This window comes from Schistosoma haematobium, chromosome 1 (genome assembly GCF_000699445.3).
Source record: "Schistosoma haematobium chromosome 1, whole genome shotgun sequence".
NCBI lineage: Eukaryota > Metazoa > Platyhelminthes > Trematoda > Strigeidida > Schistosomatidae > Schistosoma > Schistosoma haematobium.
Genome location: NC_067196.1, coordinates 55,941,355 through 55,961,382, shown reverse-complemented (window position 1 = coordinate 55,961,382; position 20,028 = coordinate 55,941,355). Strand labels below are relative to the sequence as shown.

General features: G+C 41.1%; 1 protein-coding gene across 1 annotated transcript in view; it reads right to left on the bottom strand.

Annotated features, from left to right (window-relative positions):
• MS3_00001661 (uncharacterized protein) overlaps nt 1-19,027 on the bottom strand; it is a 50,748-nt gene extending 31,721 nt beyond the window's left edge. The window contains exons 1-7 of the mRNA XM_051209133.1: nt 18,910-19,027; nt 6,746-7,360; nt 6,634-6,711; nt 6,501-6,598; nt 6,243-6,465; nt 4,676-5,001; nt 253-336 (exon numbers count right to left, since the gene is read on the bottom strand). Of these exons, the coding sequence (XP_051074562.1) occupies nt 253-336; nt 4,676-5,001; nt 6,243-6,465; nt 6,501-6,598; nt 6,634-6,711; nt 6,746-7,221 (1,285 nt within the window). The 5' untranslated portion in view covers nt 7,222-7,360; nt 18,910-19,027. The remainder of the gene's footprint in view (nt 1-252; nt 337-4,675; nt 5,002-6,242; nt 6,466-6,500; nt 6,599-6,633; nt 6,712-6,745; nt 7,361-18,909) is intronic.
• Nucleotides 19,028-20,028: the final 1,001 nt, after the last annotated feature.

Genomic DNA, 20,028 nt, shown 5'->3' with positions numbered 1-20,028 from the left:
ACTAGCCTGCTCTCTCAAGTTTATAGAAAGCATAGCCCACTTAAAGTGTAGGCAGTTGGAAATGGTATCTAAATGGCTTCAAACGTTTTGGTCACACCGTTAAGTCATGGATTTCAATACTAAAACAGAATCAGTCGTCCTAAACTAGTAAACATCTTTATTATGCCTGGCAAAATATATACTTTATCAATTTGCTGGACGATTACATTTACTAAAATAGAATATGATATAGCATAAGAATCACTTTCTTACCTGTGGTATAACCAACAAAAAGGCGATCTGGGAATTCACGGCGAATATGTGTACACGTTGGCCAACCAACCCAATGAGGATGTTCTGTGAAATTAAAGGAATCAAACTGCTCTATGTACACATAAATTAAATTCATATTAACATATCTGACACAAGTTAAATGAACTGACGAACAAAGTTAATCAAATTAACTAACCAACAGCACTTATTACTATATTATTATTGAGTGCTTGAAAACCGTTGCTGCAAATTATACATATATGTATCGTACGTTACGCACATTCAGCAACTATCTGCCAAGTCTTTCGATGTCTGGACTTTAGTTTAAGAAAATACTGACTGACTAGACTAAAGTATAGCAGTGTCTAACTATTAGTCTAGACGATGTAGGCTTCTGCAAAACAATTAAAACCAACAGTCGAAACCCTTTACTAACTTTGTACTGCGAAAAAATGTTATGGTACAGCGAAGACTCCACTTATCTCACTTTAAACCATTAACATCACGTGACGAAATGTCATTCACTGTAAACTGTCTTTTTTTTCTCTCATCTGTTAAATATTACTGATATCGTGTGTCAACGTTCTTTCTTACCAATCACCCTTTATTGAGCTGATATGAAATGTGGCAACTTGAAGTGCTACGGTGTTTCAGATTCTATTTTTTCTTTGATTGTCAGTGAAAAAGATCCACCAAAAATTAATTTTCATTTTTATGTCTTACTCTCTAGTGTTTAACGCAGAAATGGATCTCGCCATTATATGATTCACACTGTCACTTTTGCATCCCCCTAAATATAACGTAACCCCCAAATGCCCTGGTATGGCCGAGAGCTGGGTGGGTTCGCCCTCCCTCTCGAAATGCTCTCACACGGCCACGCGTATACAGCCTCTGCCAGGGAAGTCCTACTCACTGACTTCTCGTGGCGGGAGTGTTGTTTACGAAAATGAGAGGACGAAAAGCGAATGTTCGGCGCTTTGACCGGATCCCAAATCAATGATGCACATGGGCCCCAGTACTCTGAGGGAATAAATGGCGTATGAACCAATCGTTGGCCTCCGGCTACCATGGGACTGCATCTCTTCACGATCCTCCACTGCCTTGTGGGTTAGACCTTTAGGTCAAAGGCTCGGGGTGTGGCCCCCTAAGACAACTACCTGCTTCGGTCTGGGCACCCGGGCAGTATCACCGCCCACACACAAATGATGAACTGTCTATAATTATGGAAACTACTTTTCTTGCTTCAACTAACAATCAAATGGTTCAAATTATTAATTAATTAATTAATTAATTACCACATCATTATTCTTCCTCTTTTATTCCTACTCTGTCTATACTTATTTTTCGACTTATAAAGCAGCTCGTCTTTGGTGGAAATTCGACTCTATCTAAACGCTCTCGAGTCACTGTCCGGTTGAAAATTGTGTTGCCACCGAATATGAGTACTGGAGCAGTTTTTCTGAAACCACGTGCACCATTCAAACTGGCTGCCTTCAACGTTCTCACACTTATGCAGGTCGAACAACAGATAGGACTGGCTATGTCTTTAGAAAGTCTTAATATCGATGTTTGTTGTCTATCCGAGACCCGTATTCAAGACTCTGGTGAAGTACTACAAATTCGCTCTCCATCTTTCGCTTCAAAAAGCTTGTTTTACGTGCGTTTATCGGGGGACCCTGTGGCATCTTCGTCTGGTCTTGCTGGCGTTAGTGTCGCACTAAGCGCTAGAGCTGAGGCACCACTAATCGATTGGATCCCAATTAACAGTCAGTTATGTGCTGTTAGATTAGAAAGTTCCATCAAAGTGAGAAGAAATCGGCGTGAGAAACGATGTCTTTTCGTCATCTCCACCCATACCCTGACAGATTGCAGCCCGGATGCAATCAAGGATGAATTCTACCACCGGTTAACTGTTCTTCTCCAGAAAGTGAGTTCGACAGATATTGTAGTACTAGCCGGGGACTTGAATGCTCAGGTCGGGCGTCTAGGCACAGAAGAGAATCGTTTGGGTGGCCGATGGGAACTTGTTGGTCGCAGAACAGATAACGGGGACCGTCTACTGCAACTGTGCACAGACCACAACCTGTTTCTGGCTAGCACTAACTTCCGGCACAGTCATCGCCGATGTGCCACCTGGCGTCTTCTCTCTGCATCTCAAGCCTGGACTCAGATTGATCATATCGCGATCAGCTACCGCTGGCGTGGTTGTGTACAAGACTGCCGCTCCTTTTGGAGTACCTATCTGGACTCTGACCATGCCTTGGTCTGCGCCAATCTTACCTTACTTTTCAGTGGACAACGAAGTAACCACCACCAACGGATTGATGTTAGCAAGCTGGTTGCAACTTCTGTTGCTGGTAAGTATCGAACCGAGCTAGCTTCTAGGCTGGCTACCATTCCACCGAAAAGTATAGATGAGCATTGGTTGCAATTGCATGACGCCATGAAAATGGCGGGTACAGTCAGTTGTGGGTTTGCGAAACGTCCCGCTTATAAGCACTGGGTTTCTTCTGGTTCCTTACAACTCATTGAAGCCCGTCGGTCTACTCCGGGTGACCGTGAGTTTGACCATAAACGAAGGATGTTACGTAATGAAATCGGGCAAAGCTTGTGTAAGGACCGAGAAGCCTGGTGGTCAGAGCGTGCTAATGAGCTGGAAGCAGCAGCTGCATCTGGTAACTACCGGAGGCTCTTCCAACTCATCCGAGCCACTGGCAGCAAGAAGTCTGAAGTGAGCGGAACAATCTGCGAGGATGACGGGATGCCAATCACTAACATTCATCGACGTCTTGGACGATGGGCAGAATTCTTCGAAGGGCAGTTCAACTGGCCTGCTGCTCCGGCAACATCGATCGAACTGTCCTGCCCTCCATGGCCGGTGACGACTGATCCACCAAATGAGGCGGAAGTCCTCAAGAAACTCCAACTCTTGAAGCACTACAAATCACCTTGTCCAGCCGACTTACCTCCGGCTCTTTTTAAAGATGGTGGTGACTTTCTGACTAAGGAATTGACGACGTTGTTTACAAAGGTCTGGGAGCTCGAGAGTGTGCCAACGTCATGGAATGAGTCGATAGTTGTCCCTATCTTTAAAAAGGGTTCACTTCGTTCGGATGTTAGACGACTCTCTGTGTTTGATCATCGTTGTCTCCGGAGGATTGCTGACATCCAGTGGCAACACCATGTTAGTAATGCAGAGGTTCAGCATCGTGTGTTCGGGCACAGAGACGATAATGCAATCGGTGTCACCATCTTGAAACATTGACTTCGGTGGCTTGGACATGTTCTACGAATGTCGTCCCAGAGAATTCCACGTCGTGCATTATTTGCCGACGCTGGGACTGGTTGGAAGAAGCGGAGAGGTGGTCAGTATATGACATGGTGTCGTGGCATGAAAGAACGCTGCAAAGGACTGACTTGTGTTGATCCTTCACGACTCCCTGACTGGGGTCAGAGAGATGGTGCAACACAGTGGCTAGAGACGTTATCAGATATGGCTCAGAATAAAAGCCAGTGGCGATCCTGCTGTAACCTTCTTTTACTTTCTTCGTAAAAAGTGGTTGTTTCTTCCTTAACTGAAAGATTTCTTCTGATTGTACCTTTCCGTTTCCCCCATTATTATTATTATTATTATTATTATTATTATTATTATTATTATTATTATTATTACACTACCTTACACTAATCTGTTCGTTATTGTTCTTTTTTTCTCTTCGAATTCTCATTGTTTTGTGTGGCGCATATATATTGGCGCTCTCTTATACCAATATTTATGTGTTCAAATAAATTAATAAAAACGTTGGGTTACGGATTTGAACATTATAATAGACATAGGCCTTTCCAGCCCAGCAACGTCAGTGTTTCTAAACACTATGGTATTTAGTACTTGAATTTCTTGCATTCCGATAATGTTCTTTCCAATCTATACGAACTGATGTCCTTAATTTTTTCGACATCCAGTCTTTTTACTGTAATAAATCAACCTCAAAATGAAAGCGTCTCAGCTTAAATAATCTAGCTGAGTATCAGCAGTAAAGAAGGCTACGTGGATTTGATAAGGTGACAAATAAGTGATTTTGCTGATTTGGAATAATGTGTAAAACAAATTATTGAGTTGATACAATTCCTAATGAAAGTCAATACATCTAAATGGATTAGATGATGAAAAATAACATAATACAACCTAGTTATAAAAGAATCCTCGACGGTATTTGAAAATTTAAATTATCAGGTATCATAAGTATGGGATTATGGAGATTGTTGAGATCATGAATCGATCAATGATAGATTACCATTGATCGATTCATGATCTTTATCAGAAATCAATATTTATCAGTAAGCCCGTGAAGACGGTTTCTATTTTGATAAATCATCTACATTACACCTAATTAAAATAACAGTCAATTATCCGAATAAACGATACCTTTCACAGATGGGGATAGTGTGAGGTAACAATTTTTCGAAAGTGTATAAGCGAATTGTGAAGCAGATGAATTCTCGAACCCAAAATTCATTGGACAAGTTGGTATAGATAATATACGAATAAAGCCATCTTGACAAGCAACAATTAAATGACCAAGAACTCGATCTACTTCGGGAATAGTTATTATGCATGATCCATACGAACAAGCCTTTGTCACTAGTTCTTTAATGCCCGAAAAAGGTGAAACTGGTATCCAGCACATATCAGTAATTCGACCCCAATCATGTGAAATGATAAAGTGAATTTCAGGGTTTAAAGTACTTGACCTAATATTGAATAGAATTAGTCAAAAATGAGTGGATATTGAAGCCAATAGACAAAGTGATCAACATCGAAAATGAACATACGTACACTACTGAGAAATAGTTCCTCTTACTCTATCGAACTAAAGTTGAGTGAAATCTAAACAGTAACTGATGTATAATGATATCTTGTAAAATAACTGATTTTTTGTATGCCCACAAGTATGAAAAGTCAATATCATTTCATCATCTAAGATAGCATAAACTCACATCATTACGAATACTTGCATTTTTGAGTATTGTACCACATAATGTATAAAAGTATTCAACATCAATCACACGATAACAAACTGTTTCGTCTTAAAAGTGCTTCGAATGATACTTAAAGATGATCGGCCTTACAATCACGACTATCAAATTGTTATCATTGACAATATTATACTATTTTATTCAAACAAGTCAATGCATCCGACATAACCAAAGAATGGATTAATACCAAAATCCTGGAAAATGAGACGACCCACTAATAGTGAGAAATTCCCTTTATCATTTAGCTTTTCATAGTGTAACTGATGTATGCAGTTTAAATACCAAAAAGTTAAAATCTTTCACATAATAGTATAAGTTTAACAAAAGCTCCCGGTAGGTGTCATAAATATGGTACAACTCGATGACTTAAGACGCTGTCGGACATAACTCAAAGTCAGAGCCAAAGATTGTCCTACTGTACTTCCTTTACATTCTTCTTAAAAGTGAAAGGAACTTCTCTAACTGAGAAAAAATCTTCTCGGTTGTCCTTTTAAGTGAACTTCATCTCTAAGCATACACTTCTCAACTACCTATTTCTTAGTTATTTTTGTTTGTACTACTTTCCCCCAATCTATCTTCTCACAACTTTGTTTCATTATTTGTGTGGCTTGTACTTATTTTTGTGCCCACCTGTATCCATATTTATTTATGAAATAAGTAAACTGACAAGTGGTAAAGACTAAAACAATTGGGACAGGAAATTGAGATTTACATCTATTATGATTTTTAATGAAAGTTTGTCACTCGCATCAGTGAATACTTTCATAAAAACTTGGCTGCAGTACCTGTGCAGATTCGCCATACATACACTGCTGCAATAACAGAAGACCTTCAAAATCAATGTCTTTATATTAATAGCATTATTACCATAGTATATTTTTTCTATTCATGTGCATAAAAAAAAAGTTTAATTCAATGAAATTATCGAATGAATTCCTATGAAAAAGTAAACTTACACTTCTGTTAGACCTAAAGCCCCACAATTCCATATCTGTATTAATCCAGGACAACTCGCCATCTTATCAGAATAAAGCGTTTGTGAATCTGGTGTTAGAATAGAAGAAGTCGCAAGAAACGAACATTCATTTACAATTGATTCAGAATCCAGAAGTGAAGAAAGACGAGGAGGACACCATGACAAACAAGTTACTGCTCCACCAGTATATACTAAATTTGAACCTAAAATCTATTTATTAAGCTGTTTAGCAACATACCCTTGTCAAATTCGAACCGTTTTAATTTAACTGTATTTACTTCGTCAGATAAATATATAGGGCTGATGGGAGGCTCTGGAAGGTGATCCTTTTTGATACTATAATGTTGGTTCATTGGAAACAAGTAACTTACTAAATAGGTGATCGTACCCACGCACCCGAGGTTGGAAATAAAGCCTTTTTCCGACACATAAACTGTGACTTATATCCACTAGTAAAAAGTATGACAATTAAGCGATTATTACCTGGGACAAAACAGAAATGGATTTTGCGTATTACTGAACATATGTTTTAGTGAATCTATTGACTGCAGAAATTTCGCAGGAGCTACAGATCTGGGATCACGATCAATATGACCACGACAAGACCTCATATATCTTACGAAAGGAGATCTCAAACATCCTTTGTCACTCAAAACAGGACGATGAGCTTTACTTGATGATTTTTTACGACATGGTTCATCAATAAACGAGCCTGTTGACGACGAATTTTCTGATGAGAGTTTGGCATCGTTAGATATCTCAGCTTTATCTGCACTATTCGAATCACTCTCTTCGGTAGTGATATTATTGTCCCCACTTTCGACAACATAGTCCGACATCTCACTTTCAATATTTTCAGGTATTGAGCTATCATCAGAGTTCTGGAGAGCAGTAAGTCCACATATGGCCTTGAGACAAGCTTTGGCAGATGCTCGACGAGGCTTTGTAGTAGCTGTCATACTTGCACATTCAACCTTGGTGTTTACTAAATTTGTACCCGCAGACTAAATTAGAAGATTTTGTGGACTTTCCGAAGTTAAGCAGACTTCCTCAGATTGTTATATGCAATTATACCAACAGTTTGTAATCCTTTTATATCTTGGAGGGAGGTAAATAATAAAACTGTTTAACGATAAGTTACTAGTGGAAATTTTTAAAAATAATGATATAAATATTATCATGGTCAGTCAGTCAGCTACAACGTAGGACCAGGCACATATATGCATCGGTCCAAGTTGTCATACCTCATTAACACAACAAGATGGAAACCGGATTAATAAAAGTAGTTAGTTCAGAGGTGGTAATATATAAAAGAAAGATTGCAATAAGGATATAGTACAGGAAGAAAGAATTAGTTCATAGAAAGAAAGATATGAAGCGATTTTAATCTCTTAATTTAAGGGAATACAGTGTATACACCGACGCCATTGTGATCGATTCTGAGCTATGTCACACAGAGTCTCCAATCATCGGTTACGAAAGTCACGCGGACCCCAACCAAGTAGTCTGCATCTACCAACATGGCTCAGACTAGAGGTTAGTGCCTTCAAGCACTGATGCCACGTTTTGGTTTGGCCGCCCCTAATTCTCTTCCAACCATCTCTAACACCCGTTAGCATTGCACGACGTGGTAATCGGTGTTCAGGCATTTGTAACACGTGGCCCAACCATCTCAGTCGATGAAGATTCATAACCTCATCAACTGATTTACCATCATTCCCTAATACCCTGCGTCTAACCTCACTATTACTTACCCGGTGATCCCAGCAGATGCCAGCAATATTTCTAAGGCATCTGTGGTCAAATACTAGTAGCTTACGAGTGTCTTCTACTCTTAATGGCCATGTTTCGCTGCCATAAATTAAAACAGAACGGACTGGCGCGCAGTATCCTGGTCTCCATGTTTTGTAATGCACATAATGCGAGAAATCCTCTGGCCACAAAAATTGACGAATATGGAGAACCGCTGAACACCCTTAGTTCCGGAGCCAAATTTTAAAATGATAGAGGTCAACTAGTAGCGCTAAATGTGTCCCATATAGATACTTATTTTTCTCAGTGTAACCAAATTAATAAAATCTACCAGTACTACTACTGACTATCTACTCAGGTACAATATTATTTCGATTCCGATAGCTCATTAAAAATATTCAGTGAAAAAAAAGCTGCTAACAATCTTGTAAAACAGTGCTACGATAACGAAAAGTATACTACGACGCATATACACGCTACTATGAATCAAAGATTTCTTGGCTATACATCCCTTTACCTGTGTCTTATAAGAGTGAGGCTTGTGGAATCTCTAGTTGTTAATTCGATTGCACAGATTGTTAGATTGACGATTTTGCACTAGAACACATTAAAACCGTTGATTTTGATGAGCGTGGTGTAAATCAAATAAATTTGTCCCCGACAAGATTCCATAGCTGACTCTTTATGATTATGATGGAGTATGTTCTAGTTCACCAGGTATTCAAACCAAGGATCTTTAATACTGAACTTATTACTAATCCATGCTTAGTGTTTTGCTGCCGTTGGCAAATAGTTGTCATGCAGGTTTGTCACACAGGTTCAGAGGCTATGACATAGTCTATGGTCAGGTTCAATCTCATCCGAATGTGTGGAGAACAAACACTCCACTCACTAAGGTGTGAATTGTATTGGTGGACTGATCGGTTGGTACTATCTCTTCTGTACAAAAAGAGTAGTTTGCATGTAAAAGTACCTTTAGCTCCTAAGAGTTTCTCTCCATACAACAGGTAGTCCGACGTGAACCTACAAACTGTCCGCTATGAACTAACCTCACAGCAAGAGAAGAGTGGACTGCAGCACACGAAAATATTCTGATGGTTGAAGTCTTTATAGATCTCATAATGCCATCAATAAGGTCTCTTAACTGGATCTTGAAATGAAAGCGGAAACGATTGTCAAGTTAAGAATTCGATTGACTGTCCGCATGATAGGATCAACTTGATAATGAACGGTATCTAATATTATTTATTTTATTATTTGAACACAAATATTGGTAAAAGAGAGCGCCAATATATATGCGCCACACAAAACAATGAGAATTCGAAGAGAAAAAAAGAACAATAACGAACAGATTAGTGTAAGGTAGTGTAATAATAATAATAATAATAATAATAATAATAATAATAATGGGGGAAACGGAAAGGTACAATCAGAAGAAATCTTTCAGTTAAGGAAGAAACAACCACTTTTTACGAAGAAAGTAAAAGAAGGTTACAGCAGGATCGCCACTGGCTTTTATTCTGAGCCATATCTGATAACGTCTCTAGCCACTGTGTTGCACCATCTCTCTGACCCCAGTCAGGGAGTCGTGAAGGATCAACACAAGTCAGTCCTTTGCAGCGTTCTTTCATGCCACGACACCATGTCATATACTGACCACCTCTCCGCTTCTTCCAACCAGTCCCAGCGTCGGCAAATAATGCACGACGTGGAATTCTCTGGGACGACATTCGTAGAACATGTCCAAGCCACCGAAGTCAATGTTTCAAGATGGTGACACCGATTGCATTATCGTCTCTGTGCCCGAACACACGATGCCGAACCTCTGCATTACTAACATGGTGTTGCCACTGGATGTCAGCAATCCTCCGGAGACAACGATGATCAAACACAGAGAGTCGTCTAACATCCGAACGAAGTGAACCCTTTTAAAGATAGGGACAACTATCGACTCATTCCATGACGTTGGCACACTCTCGAGCTCCCAGACCTTTGTAAACAACGTCGTCAATTCCTTAGTCAGAAAGTCACCACCATCTTTAAAAAGAGCCGGAGGTAAGTCGGCTGGACAAGGTGATTTGTAGTGCTTCAAGAGTTGGAGTTTCTTGAGGACTTCCGCCTCATTTGGTGGATCAGTCGTCACCGGCCATGGAGGGCAGGACAGTTCGATCGATGTTGCCGGAGCAGCAGGCCAGTTGAACTGCCCTTCGAAGAATTCTGCCCATCGTCCAAGACGTCGATGAATGTTAGTGATTGGCATCCCGTCATCCTCGCAGATTGTTCCGCTCACTTCAGACTTCTTGCTGCCAGTGGCTCGGATGAGTTGGAAGAGCCTCCGGTAGTTACCAGATGCAGCTGCTGCTTCCAGCTCATTAGCACGCTCTGACCACCAGGCTTCTCGGTCCTTACACAAGCTTTGCCCGATTTCATTACGTAACATCCTTCGTTTGTGGTCAAACTCACGGTCACTCGGAGTAGACCGACGAGCGTCGATGAGTTGTAAGGAACCAGAAGAAACCCAGTGCTTATAAGCGGGACGTTTCGCAAACCCACAACTGACTGTACCCGCCATTTTCATGGCGTCATGCAATTGCAACCAATGCTCATCTATACTTTTCGGTGGAATGGTAGCCAGCCTAGAAGCTAGCTCGGTTCGATACTTACCAGCAACAGAAGTTGCAACCAGCTTGCTAACATCAATCCGTTGGTGGTGGTTACTTCGTTGTCCACTGAAAAGTAAGGTAAGATTGGCGCAGACCAAGGCATGGTCAGAGTCCAGATAGGTACTCCAAAAGGAGCGGCAGTCTTGTACACAACCACGCCAGCGGTAGCTGATCGCGATATGATCAATCTGAGTCCAGGCTTGAGATGCAGAGAGAAGACGCCAGGTGGCACATCGGCGATGACTGTGCCGGAAGTTAGTGCTAGCCAGAAACAGGTTGTGGTCTGTGCACAGTTGCAGTAGACGGTCCCCGTTATCTGTTCTGCGACCAACAAGTTCCCATCGGCCACCCAAACGATTCTCTTCTGTGCCTAGACGCCCGACCTGAGCATTCAAGTCCCCGGCTAGTACTACAATATCTGTCGAACTCACTTTCTGGAGAAGAACAGTTAACCGGTGGTAGAATTCATCCTTGATTGCATCCGGGCTGCAATCTGTCAGGGTATGGGTGGAGATGACGAAAAGACATCGTTTCTCACGCCGATTTCTTCTCACTTTGATGGAACTTTCTAATCTAACAGCACATAACTGACTGTTAATTGGGATCCAATCGATTAGTGGTGCCTCAGCTCTAGCGCTTAGTGCGACACTAACGCCAGCAAGACCAGACGAAGATGCCACAGGGTCCCCCGATAAACGCACGTAAAACAAGCTTTTTGAAGCGAAAGATGGAGAGCGAATTTGTAGTACTTCACCAGAGTCTTGAATACGGGTCTCGGATAGACAACAAACATCGATATTAAGACTTTCTAAAGACATAGCCAGTCCTATCTGTTGTTCGACCTGCATAAGTGTGAGAACGTTGAAGGCAGCCAGTTTGAATGGTGCACGTGGTTTCAGAAAAACTGCTCCAGTACTCATATTCGGTGGCAACACAATTTTCAACCGGACAGTGACTCGAGAGCGTTTAGATAGAGTCGAATTTCCACCAAAGACGAGCTGCTTTATAAGTCGAAAAATAAGTATAGACAGAGTAGGAATAAAAGAGGAAGAATAATGATGTGGTAATTAATTAATTAATTAATTAATTAATTAATTAATAATTTGAACCATTTGATTGTTAGTTGAAGCAAGAAAAGTAGTTTCCATAATTATAGACAGTTCATCATTTGTGTGTGGGCGGTGATACTGCCCGGGTGCCCAGACCGAAGCAGGTAGTTGTCTTAGGGGCCACACCCCGAGCCTTTGACCTAAAGGTCTAACCCACAAGGCAGTGGAGGATCGTGAAGAGATGCAGTCCCATGGTAGCCGGAGGCCAACGATTGGTTCATACGCCATTTATTCCCTCAGAGTACTGGGGCCCATGTGCATCATTGATTTGGGATCCGGTCAAAGCGCCGAACATTCGCTTTTCGTCCTCTCATTTTCGTAAACAACACTCCCGCCACGAGAAGTCAGTGAGTAAGACTTCCCTGGCAGAGGCTGTATACACGTGGCCGTGTGAGAGCATTTCGAGAGGGAGGGCGAACCCACCCAGCTCTCGGCCATACCAGGGCATTTGGAGGCAACGGTATCTAACTCCGCCTGTAGCTCTTATAGGGTTGCTGCCGGTCCCAAGCCCGGGTAAAGGAGGAGGGTTGGGTATGGGGTTAGCGTCCCCATCCCGTAGAAATGTAACTCGCTAAAAAAACGCTTACCAGAAAAAATAATCCAAACCATTTTAACTCTGTCCTGGGAGTTAGAAGGTCTTTATTTAGAAGAACTATGACGCCTCATGGAGAAAGCCGAGTTCCTTCGGAAGCCACGAGGCCGATGCCCCTTCTAACAACCAGAGCAAAAATTTTTATAGGTACATGGAACGTCCGAACAATGTGGGAGACCGGGAAGACCAGTCAAATAGCAACGGAAATGAGGAGATACAACTTAGCAGTACTGGGAATCAGCGAAACCCACTGAACCCAAGCTGGACAGAAAAGGCTAGCTACGTGAGAGATGCTGCTATACTCCGGTCACGAAGAGGAAAATGCTCCACACACTCAGGGAGTCGCTCTTATGCTGTCCAAAGTAGCACGAAATGCACTTGTAGGATAGGAATCTCACGGATCCAGAATCATCAAAGCATCATTCAAAACAAAGAAGGAGGGGATCACAATGAATATTATCCAATGTTATGCATCCACCAATGATAGCAACGACGACATTAAAGATCAATTCTACGAGCGACTGCAACCAATCATAGAGGAGTGCCCAAGAAAGATCCTCACCATTCTGATGGGAGATCTAAACGCCAAAGTCGGAATAGACAACACTGGATATGAAGATATTATGGGACGACATGGACTGGGAGAAAGAAACGAAAATGGAGAAAGATTTGCAAATCTATGTGCATTCAACAAATTGGTCATAGGAGGCACAATATTTCCACACAATTGTATACACAAGGCTACATGGATCTCACCGGACTACACTACAGAGAACCAAATAGATCATATTTGCATCAACAAAAAATTCCGAAGGACAATGGAAGATGTGAGAACCAGGAGAGGAGCTGACATAGCTTCAGATCACAATCTAGTTGTGGCCAATTTGAAACTGAAGCTAAAAAAGAACTGGACAAGTGGACAAACAGCAATACAAAGGTTCAATACAGCCTTCCTTCGAGATACTGTCAAACTCAATAAATTCAAGATAGCTCTCAACAACAGGTTCCAAGCCTTACAAGATCTACTGAAAGAAGAAGAAACTACTATGGAGGACAACTGGAAAAGCATCAAAGAAGCATTAACTTCAACGTGTCAAGAGGTTCTCGGTCTAAAGAAATACCATCATAAGGAATGGAACTCTACAGAAACACTGGACAAGATCAAAGAAAGGAAGAACAAGAAGGCAGCAATAAACAACAGCCGAACACGAGCAGAGAAAGTCCAAGCACAAGCTGAATACATAGAAGCAAACAAACAAGTGAAGAAGAGCATTAGAGCTGACAAGAAGAAATATGTGGAAGAACTAGCAACGACGGCAGAAAAAGCTGCTAGAGAAGGAAATATGAAACAACTTCACGATACAACGAAGAAACTAGCAGGGAATTACAGTAAACCAGAGAGGCTGGTCAAAGACAAAGAAGGCAAGCCAATCACCGAAATTCAACAACAGCGTAACAGATGGGTAGAATACTTCGAGGAACTCCTGAATAGGCCGGCTCCAATGAATCCACCGGACATCGAAGCAGCACACATAGATCTTCCTATAGATGTCAATCCACCAACTACGGAAGAAATCAGAATGGCCGTCAGACAAATCAAGAACGGGAAAGCAGCAGGACCCGACAACATACCAGCTGAAGCACTGAAATCAGACATCGAAACAACCACAAGCATGCTTTATCTTCTATTCAAAAAGATTTGGGAGGAGGAACAAGTGCCGATGGACTGGAAAGAAGGACACCTCATCAAGATTCCAAAGAAAGGAGATCTGAGCAAATGTGAAAACTACAGAGGCATAACACTACTGTCAATACCAGGGAAAGTCTTCAATAGAGTGTTGCTGAACCGGATGAAGGATGCAGTAGACGCCCAACTTCGAGATCAACAGGCTGGATTCCGTAAGGACCGGTCGTGCACAGACCAAATTGCAACACTACGGATCATCGTCGAACAATCAGTTGAGTGGAACTCATCACTATACATCAACTTCATTGATTATGAAAAGGCATTCGACAGTGTAGATAGGAGGACGTTATGGAAACTTCTTCGACACTATGGAGTTCCTGAGAAGATTGTCAATATTATCCGGAACTCATACGACGGACTACAGTGCAAAGTAGTGCATGGAGGACAGCTGACAGATGCATTCCAAGTAAGGACCGGAGTCAGACAAGGCTGTTTACTCTCTCCCTTCCTCTTTCTTCTGGTGGTCGACTGGATTATGAAGACCTCAACATCTGAAGGAAAACACGGAATACAATGGACAGCTCAGAATCAATTAGACGATTTGGACTTCGCAGATGACCTAGCCCTCCTATCACGTACACACGAACAGATGCAGATGAAGACAGCCAGTGTAGCAGCAGTCTCTGCATCAGTAGGCCTCAGCATACACAAAGGGAAAACTAAGGTCCTCAAATTCAAAGCGGAGAACAGCAATCCAATCACACTTGATGGCGAAACTCTGGAAGATGTAGAGTCCTTCACATACCTGGGAAGCATCATCGATGAACAAGGAGGATCCGATGCAGACGTAAAGGCGAGGATCGGCAAAGCAAGGGTCGCATCCCTACAATTGAAGAAATTATGGAACTCAAAACAACTTTCAACCAATATCAAAGTGAGAATCTGCAATACGAACATCAAGGCAGTTCTACTGTATGGAGCTGAAACTTGGAGAACTACAACAACCACAATCAAGAAAGTACAAGTATTTATAAATAGCTGTCTTCGCAAGATACTCAACATCCATTGGCCGGATACCATCAGCAACAGCCTTCTGTGGGAGAGAACAAACCAACTTCCAGCTGAAGAAGAAATTAGGAAAAGACGATGGAAATGGATAGGACATACATTACGCAAATCGTCAAACTGCATCACAAGGCAAGCCCTAACTTTGGATCCTGAAGGGAAGCGGAAAAGAGGAAGTCCAAAGAACACATTGCGTCGGATAATAGAAGCAGATATGAAAAGGATGAATTACAACTGGACGGAGCTAGAAAGGATTGCCCAGGACAGGGTTGGATGGAGAATGCTGGTGAGCGGCCTATGCTCCTTCACGAGGAGTAACAGGCGTAAGTAAGTAAGTAAGTATCTAATATTCATGGGGATCTGTGGAAATCATACTTCCTCAAAGGATAAGTGAAACCCCGTTTCACTTTCATTTCATGTAAATAATCTACCAGAACGTGGAAAGATAATCCTCCAATATTTTGAATAAGATATTAAAGTACGGAGACCAATACACGACTATAGTGATGAGATATGATTAGAGGATGATTTGGATGAGTAAAAAAGCCAATGGTCACTAGAGGTAGATTTTTCTTAAGTCTAGTAATATAAGTAGGTCATTGTAACGGTTCAAATTCCCATGTGATAAATGGAACTTCTCTGCTTAACTGCATTAAATTATAAAAATTAAAGAGTTATAGTAAGTAACTACTTCTGGATTCTGCAGACTATTCATAAGGCATTTCAAAAATCGAATGAGGACATATTCAGAACATCCATCCATTCTAAGACCAGATCCACTTACGCTACTAAATCGCCCTTCGTGGATCAATAGGGAATTTTATAAATTACTAAGATGTAGGAGAGATATTTGAGACTCATCCTTAACAACGACCCATGAATTATTTCAGCGTACGTGCCATATATCTTGCACTATCTATTGGTAGGAGTTAGAACTCGAAAACCACTTACCCAAAATTTTTTCGTATGCTATGAAAAGAACGAATACGATGCCCAGATACACTACCTGAATTACATGCGACCAAAGCTGGAAGTTTACGGAACTACTTCAGCAAGTTGTGCTTTATTGTAAATGACACTTTTTATAGCCATGTTGCTTAGATACCAATCACAGTACTAGCGTTTGTGACACAAGAAGATGATTTTTGATTATTTGGTAGTCTTAAACCTGGTAAGTCATCGGACTATATCAAGGAGGATCAATTTTCAGGCTGATCCCCTCCTATAGGAATTATTTACTTAAACACAAACATTAGCACAAGAAGGCACCGAATATATATGTATATATGCGCCACACATTCGGTTTGTGTGATAGATAGAGTACTACATGGGTGCCCAAACCGAGGCAAGTGGTTTTCTAAGGAAGCCACTCCCCGAGCCTTTGACCTAAAGGTCTGATCCACAAGGCAGTGGAACAACGTAATGGGATGCAGTCTCATGGTAGCTGGTGACCAATAATTGGTTCATTCGCCATTTGTTCTCTCAGGATCCTGGAGCCCAAATTCACCGATGGTTTGGAATCAAGGTTTTCCAACTCCCCTAGGTGGATCCTCTATATCCACCGATCCGGTTAAAGCACCTGACCTCCTACAAGAAACCTTAATCAAGTGCATCTAAATCAAAAGATGACTATTAATAAGGTGCGAATTATATAGCTTGGTACTTTAATTATAAGCATTAGTTAAAGTAGCTAATCTATTGATTTAAAAAGTTGTATACTTACACTAAATCATTGATTAATTAATGCTAACTACTACCAGTCCAATATATTCCAATCTACCTGTTCATCAGACATTTAAAATGAGAATATAACACTGAAAACTTTAATCACTTGTAAGTTATTGATAAGTGGTTAGCAACAAAATGAATCCTCATTCGACAGTCTTGTTTTCTTCAGGCATTGAGACGCATCAGCCTTGTTCTGCTGAACAAGAACGAAGCAGCAGTTATTTCAGTCTTAATTAACGGTCATACTAGTAGCAGCAGTCACCATATTTTGGCAAGACATTACAGTGAAGACGTAGTAATTAAAAAAATGTTACTCGTATTTGATGAGTTCAAGTTATTAATTACATAACAGGTTACATTTACGATCGTCACCATCCCTCACGGACATTATCTCAAAACCACTCACAGAGTTGTTCAACAAGTCTCATCTTCAAACTCAACCCCTAAGAGATCGGAAGGATATTACGACTATCTCTGTTTTTAAGTAGGGAGTGATATGTTGTATCTAACTGGTGTACGAGTGTGTTCGAAAAACTCAGGGTGTCTCTAAGACATATGCAATCACATAAACTGTTAACTTAAGGGCAATGTTACTTATTTAGTCACATAAACATCGGTATAAGGAGGCACCAAATACATATGCGCAAAACAAACTATTCGATTTGTGTGAGGGCTGGAATACTGCCCGGGCACCCAAGTCGAAGCAGGGCAAAATGGGTTTCGGAATAGATGTGCAGACTGCCGTGATGATGTCTTTCGATGTAATATATGCTGGAGGAAGTCTGATAGGAGAAGAACAGTTTTCGCTCGACCCAGATTGAGACCAAGGTAAATTATGATAATTGTTGCGAACTGGATAATAAAAGCACCAGTGACACTGGCTGCAACATTTGCAGATGTTACTGAAGCTTCGACTTTTCAGTGGCATGAGTATTGTAGAGATAATTGCGCAATAAAAATGAAAAACCTACACGAGCCGTTTGGGGAAGTCGGGGAAATCGTTGAAATAAACCAAGCAGTAGTCAGAAAACGAAAATTCAACAGACGGCGTAGTATTAAAGACCGAGTTAGTAGCACTTCCGTAAATAGACCTCACAGGTCCTTGGAATATACGACAGGTCATCGTGTCGTTATTCACATCTTTGTGGACCCAACAATCGGAGTGCACACAAACAATATTGAAAGTTTTTGAAAACTTATCATGGCTCCAGACGTCGACTATTAGGAATCCAGGTGAATGACTTCCTCTATCGTATGTATTACGATTTCCGAACCTTTTTCTAACCTCGAAAAGTTTTAAAAGCATGTAAAAGAAGTTTATCCACTCTAATTCTTTGGATTTTTATAATATGTACTAGACTATAATTTATGGACGACCTCTGAACGAATCCTAAGTGACCTTGATGAATACTGATCAACCAGAAAAGTTGATGTAGCGTGAAAATATATTATACAAATCCAAAGATGTCAGTTGTTGATGGAAACCCCATATATAATTCCTAACTAAGGTACATTACGAAAATTATCGCGAACGGGATTATAAAAACACCGGTAACACCGGCTGCAGCCAGGTACCACAATATATACGGATGTTTGGAGAGCGTACAGACTTCAACATAGGCTTGGTTATGTGCATCGTGTCGTCATCCAAAAGTAGCATTCTGTGCACTTAACAACTGGAGTGCATATAAACAATATTGGAGCTAGCTATGTGGTCGATGCTGAAAGTTTTTGAGACTTTATCATGGCTCCAGAGTCCGACTATTTTTTAGCCATATGGATGATTCCCTCTACTGTATGCATTAGGATTTTAGAGCTTCTGAACCATGTATAAGAAGTGTATCCATTTTATTTGCTTGGTTTTGTATAATATATTTTTACTCTATAGTGACTGTGTGCTGATTGACTGATATTTCTCAAGGCCACTTAAGATTCGTTCAAAGGTCGTCCATAAATCAGTCTCGCCCCTCTTATTAAGTTTGCAGAGAGATAAGACATTCAGTATTATACAAACCGTCAAGAACAACACAAATTTCTTGGTTTACACTTACTAATTTGTACAAGTGAGTTGTGTAAGTCATGAATACCTTCCCCCTGAGAAATGTTGCCTACCAGGAGCAAGAAGCCCACAGTGCTGCGCAGGACGGACGGAAAGCAGAACTGACCTTGACCAAATTCAAAATGTTGCCAGTTTTACCTCAATCTTCAAACTTTAGCCTTCAGAAATGAGAATGTGATGTTAAGAGATTTATAATAATACTTGATACTTGCGGTACTATGAAGGTTCAATCATTCTTTCAATGTATTAACTGGAGGCGCTGATATTTAGTGCTAGAGGATACGAGTAATTCACGACTCAATGAGAGGAATGAAAATGCAAACGAAGATGATTCAAATGGTTCAAATGGTTGTGGACGGAATAGAAGAAGCTTTCGCTTAACAGGCTTCCGTGTCTAGTAGCAGTAGATCACCAAATCCTCCAGGCAGGAACCTAGGTATGTTAACAATAAAAAAGGAAAAGAAATTGGTAAATCATAATGTGATGCTGTCCTTGGTCCTTAAGAATAGGTCAAGTTGCCTCTTGAAGGACTCCTGAGAAGTCGCTTGGACTAGCTCGGCCGGCAGCGAATTCCAGCTTTTGACAACTCTTAAGGAGTAGAAGTTGTGTCTACATTCCGTCTTGCTATGTTGTGTTTCCAGTTTCTGGGTGTTACCCCTTAGGTTGTTATTCGAACTAAGCTTAAGTAGGTGTTTAAGAGGATGTCCAGAAGTGTTAAGAATACTATAAGCCATTAGTAAATCACCTCTAAGACGCCTATATTCTAGTGGGTAAAGGTCTAGTGAATGGAGGCGTTCTTCGTAAGGCTTAGATTTGAGTCCTCGAACTGATTTCGTGGCTCGCCGCTGGATACGCTCCAAAGTGACCTTGTCCTTATGGAGTGAGGGGGGGAGTACTATGTTTCCGTACTCTAAATGGGGACGGATGAAACCATTGAAGATTGTATGGAAAGTTCGTCCGTCAAACTGTCCAAAAATGCGCTTCAACGTTACCAGTGCAATGTTTGCTCGGAAGGCATTTTTGCCACAGTTAGCGTAAGACTTTAAGTCATGGGGCACCAGGACTCCTAAATCTTTTTCGACTTGGGATACTACTAGAGAGGAGTTTCCTA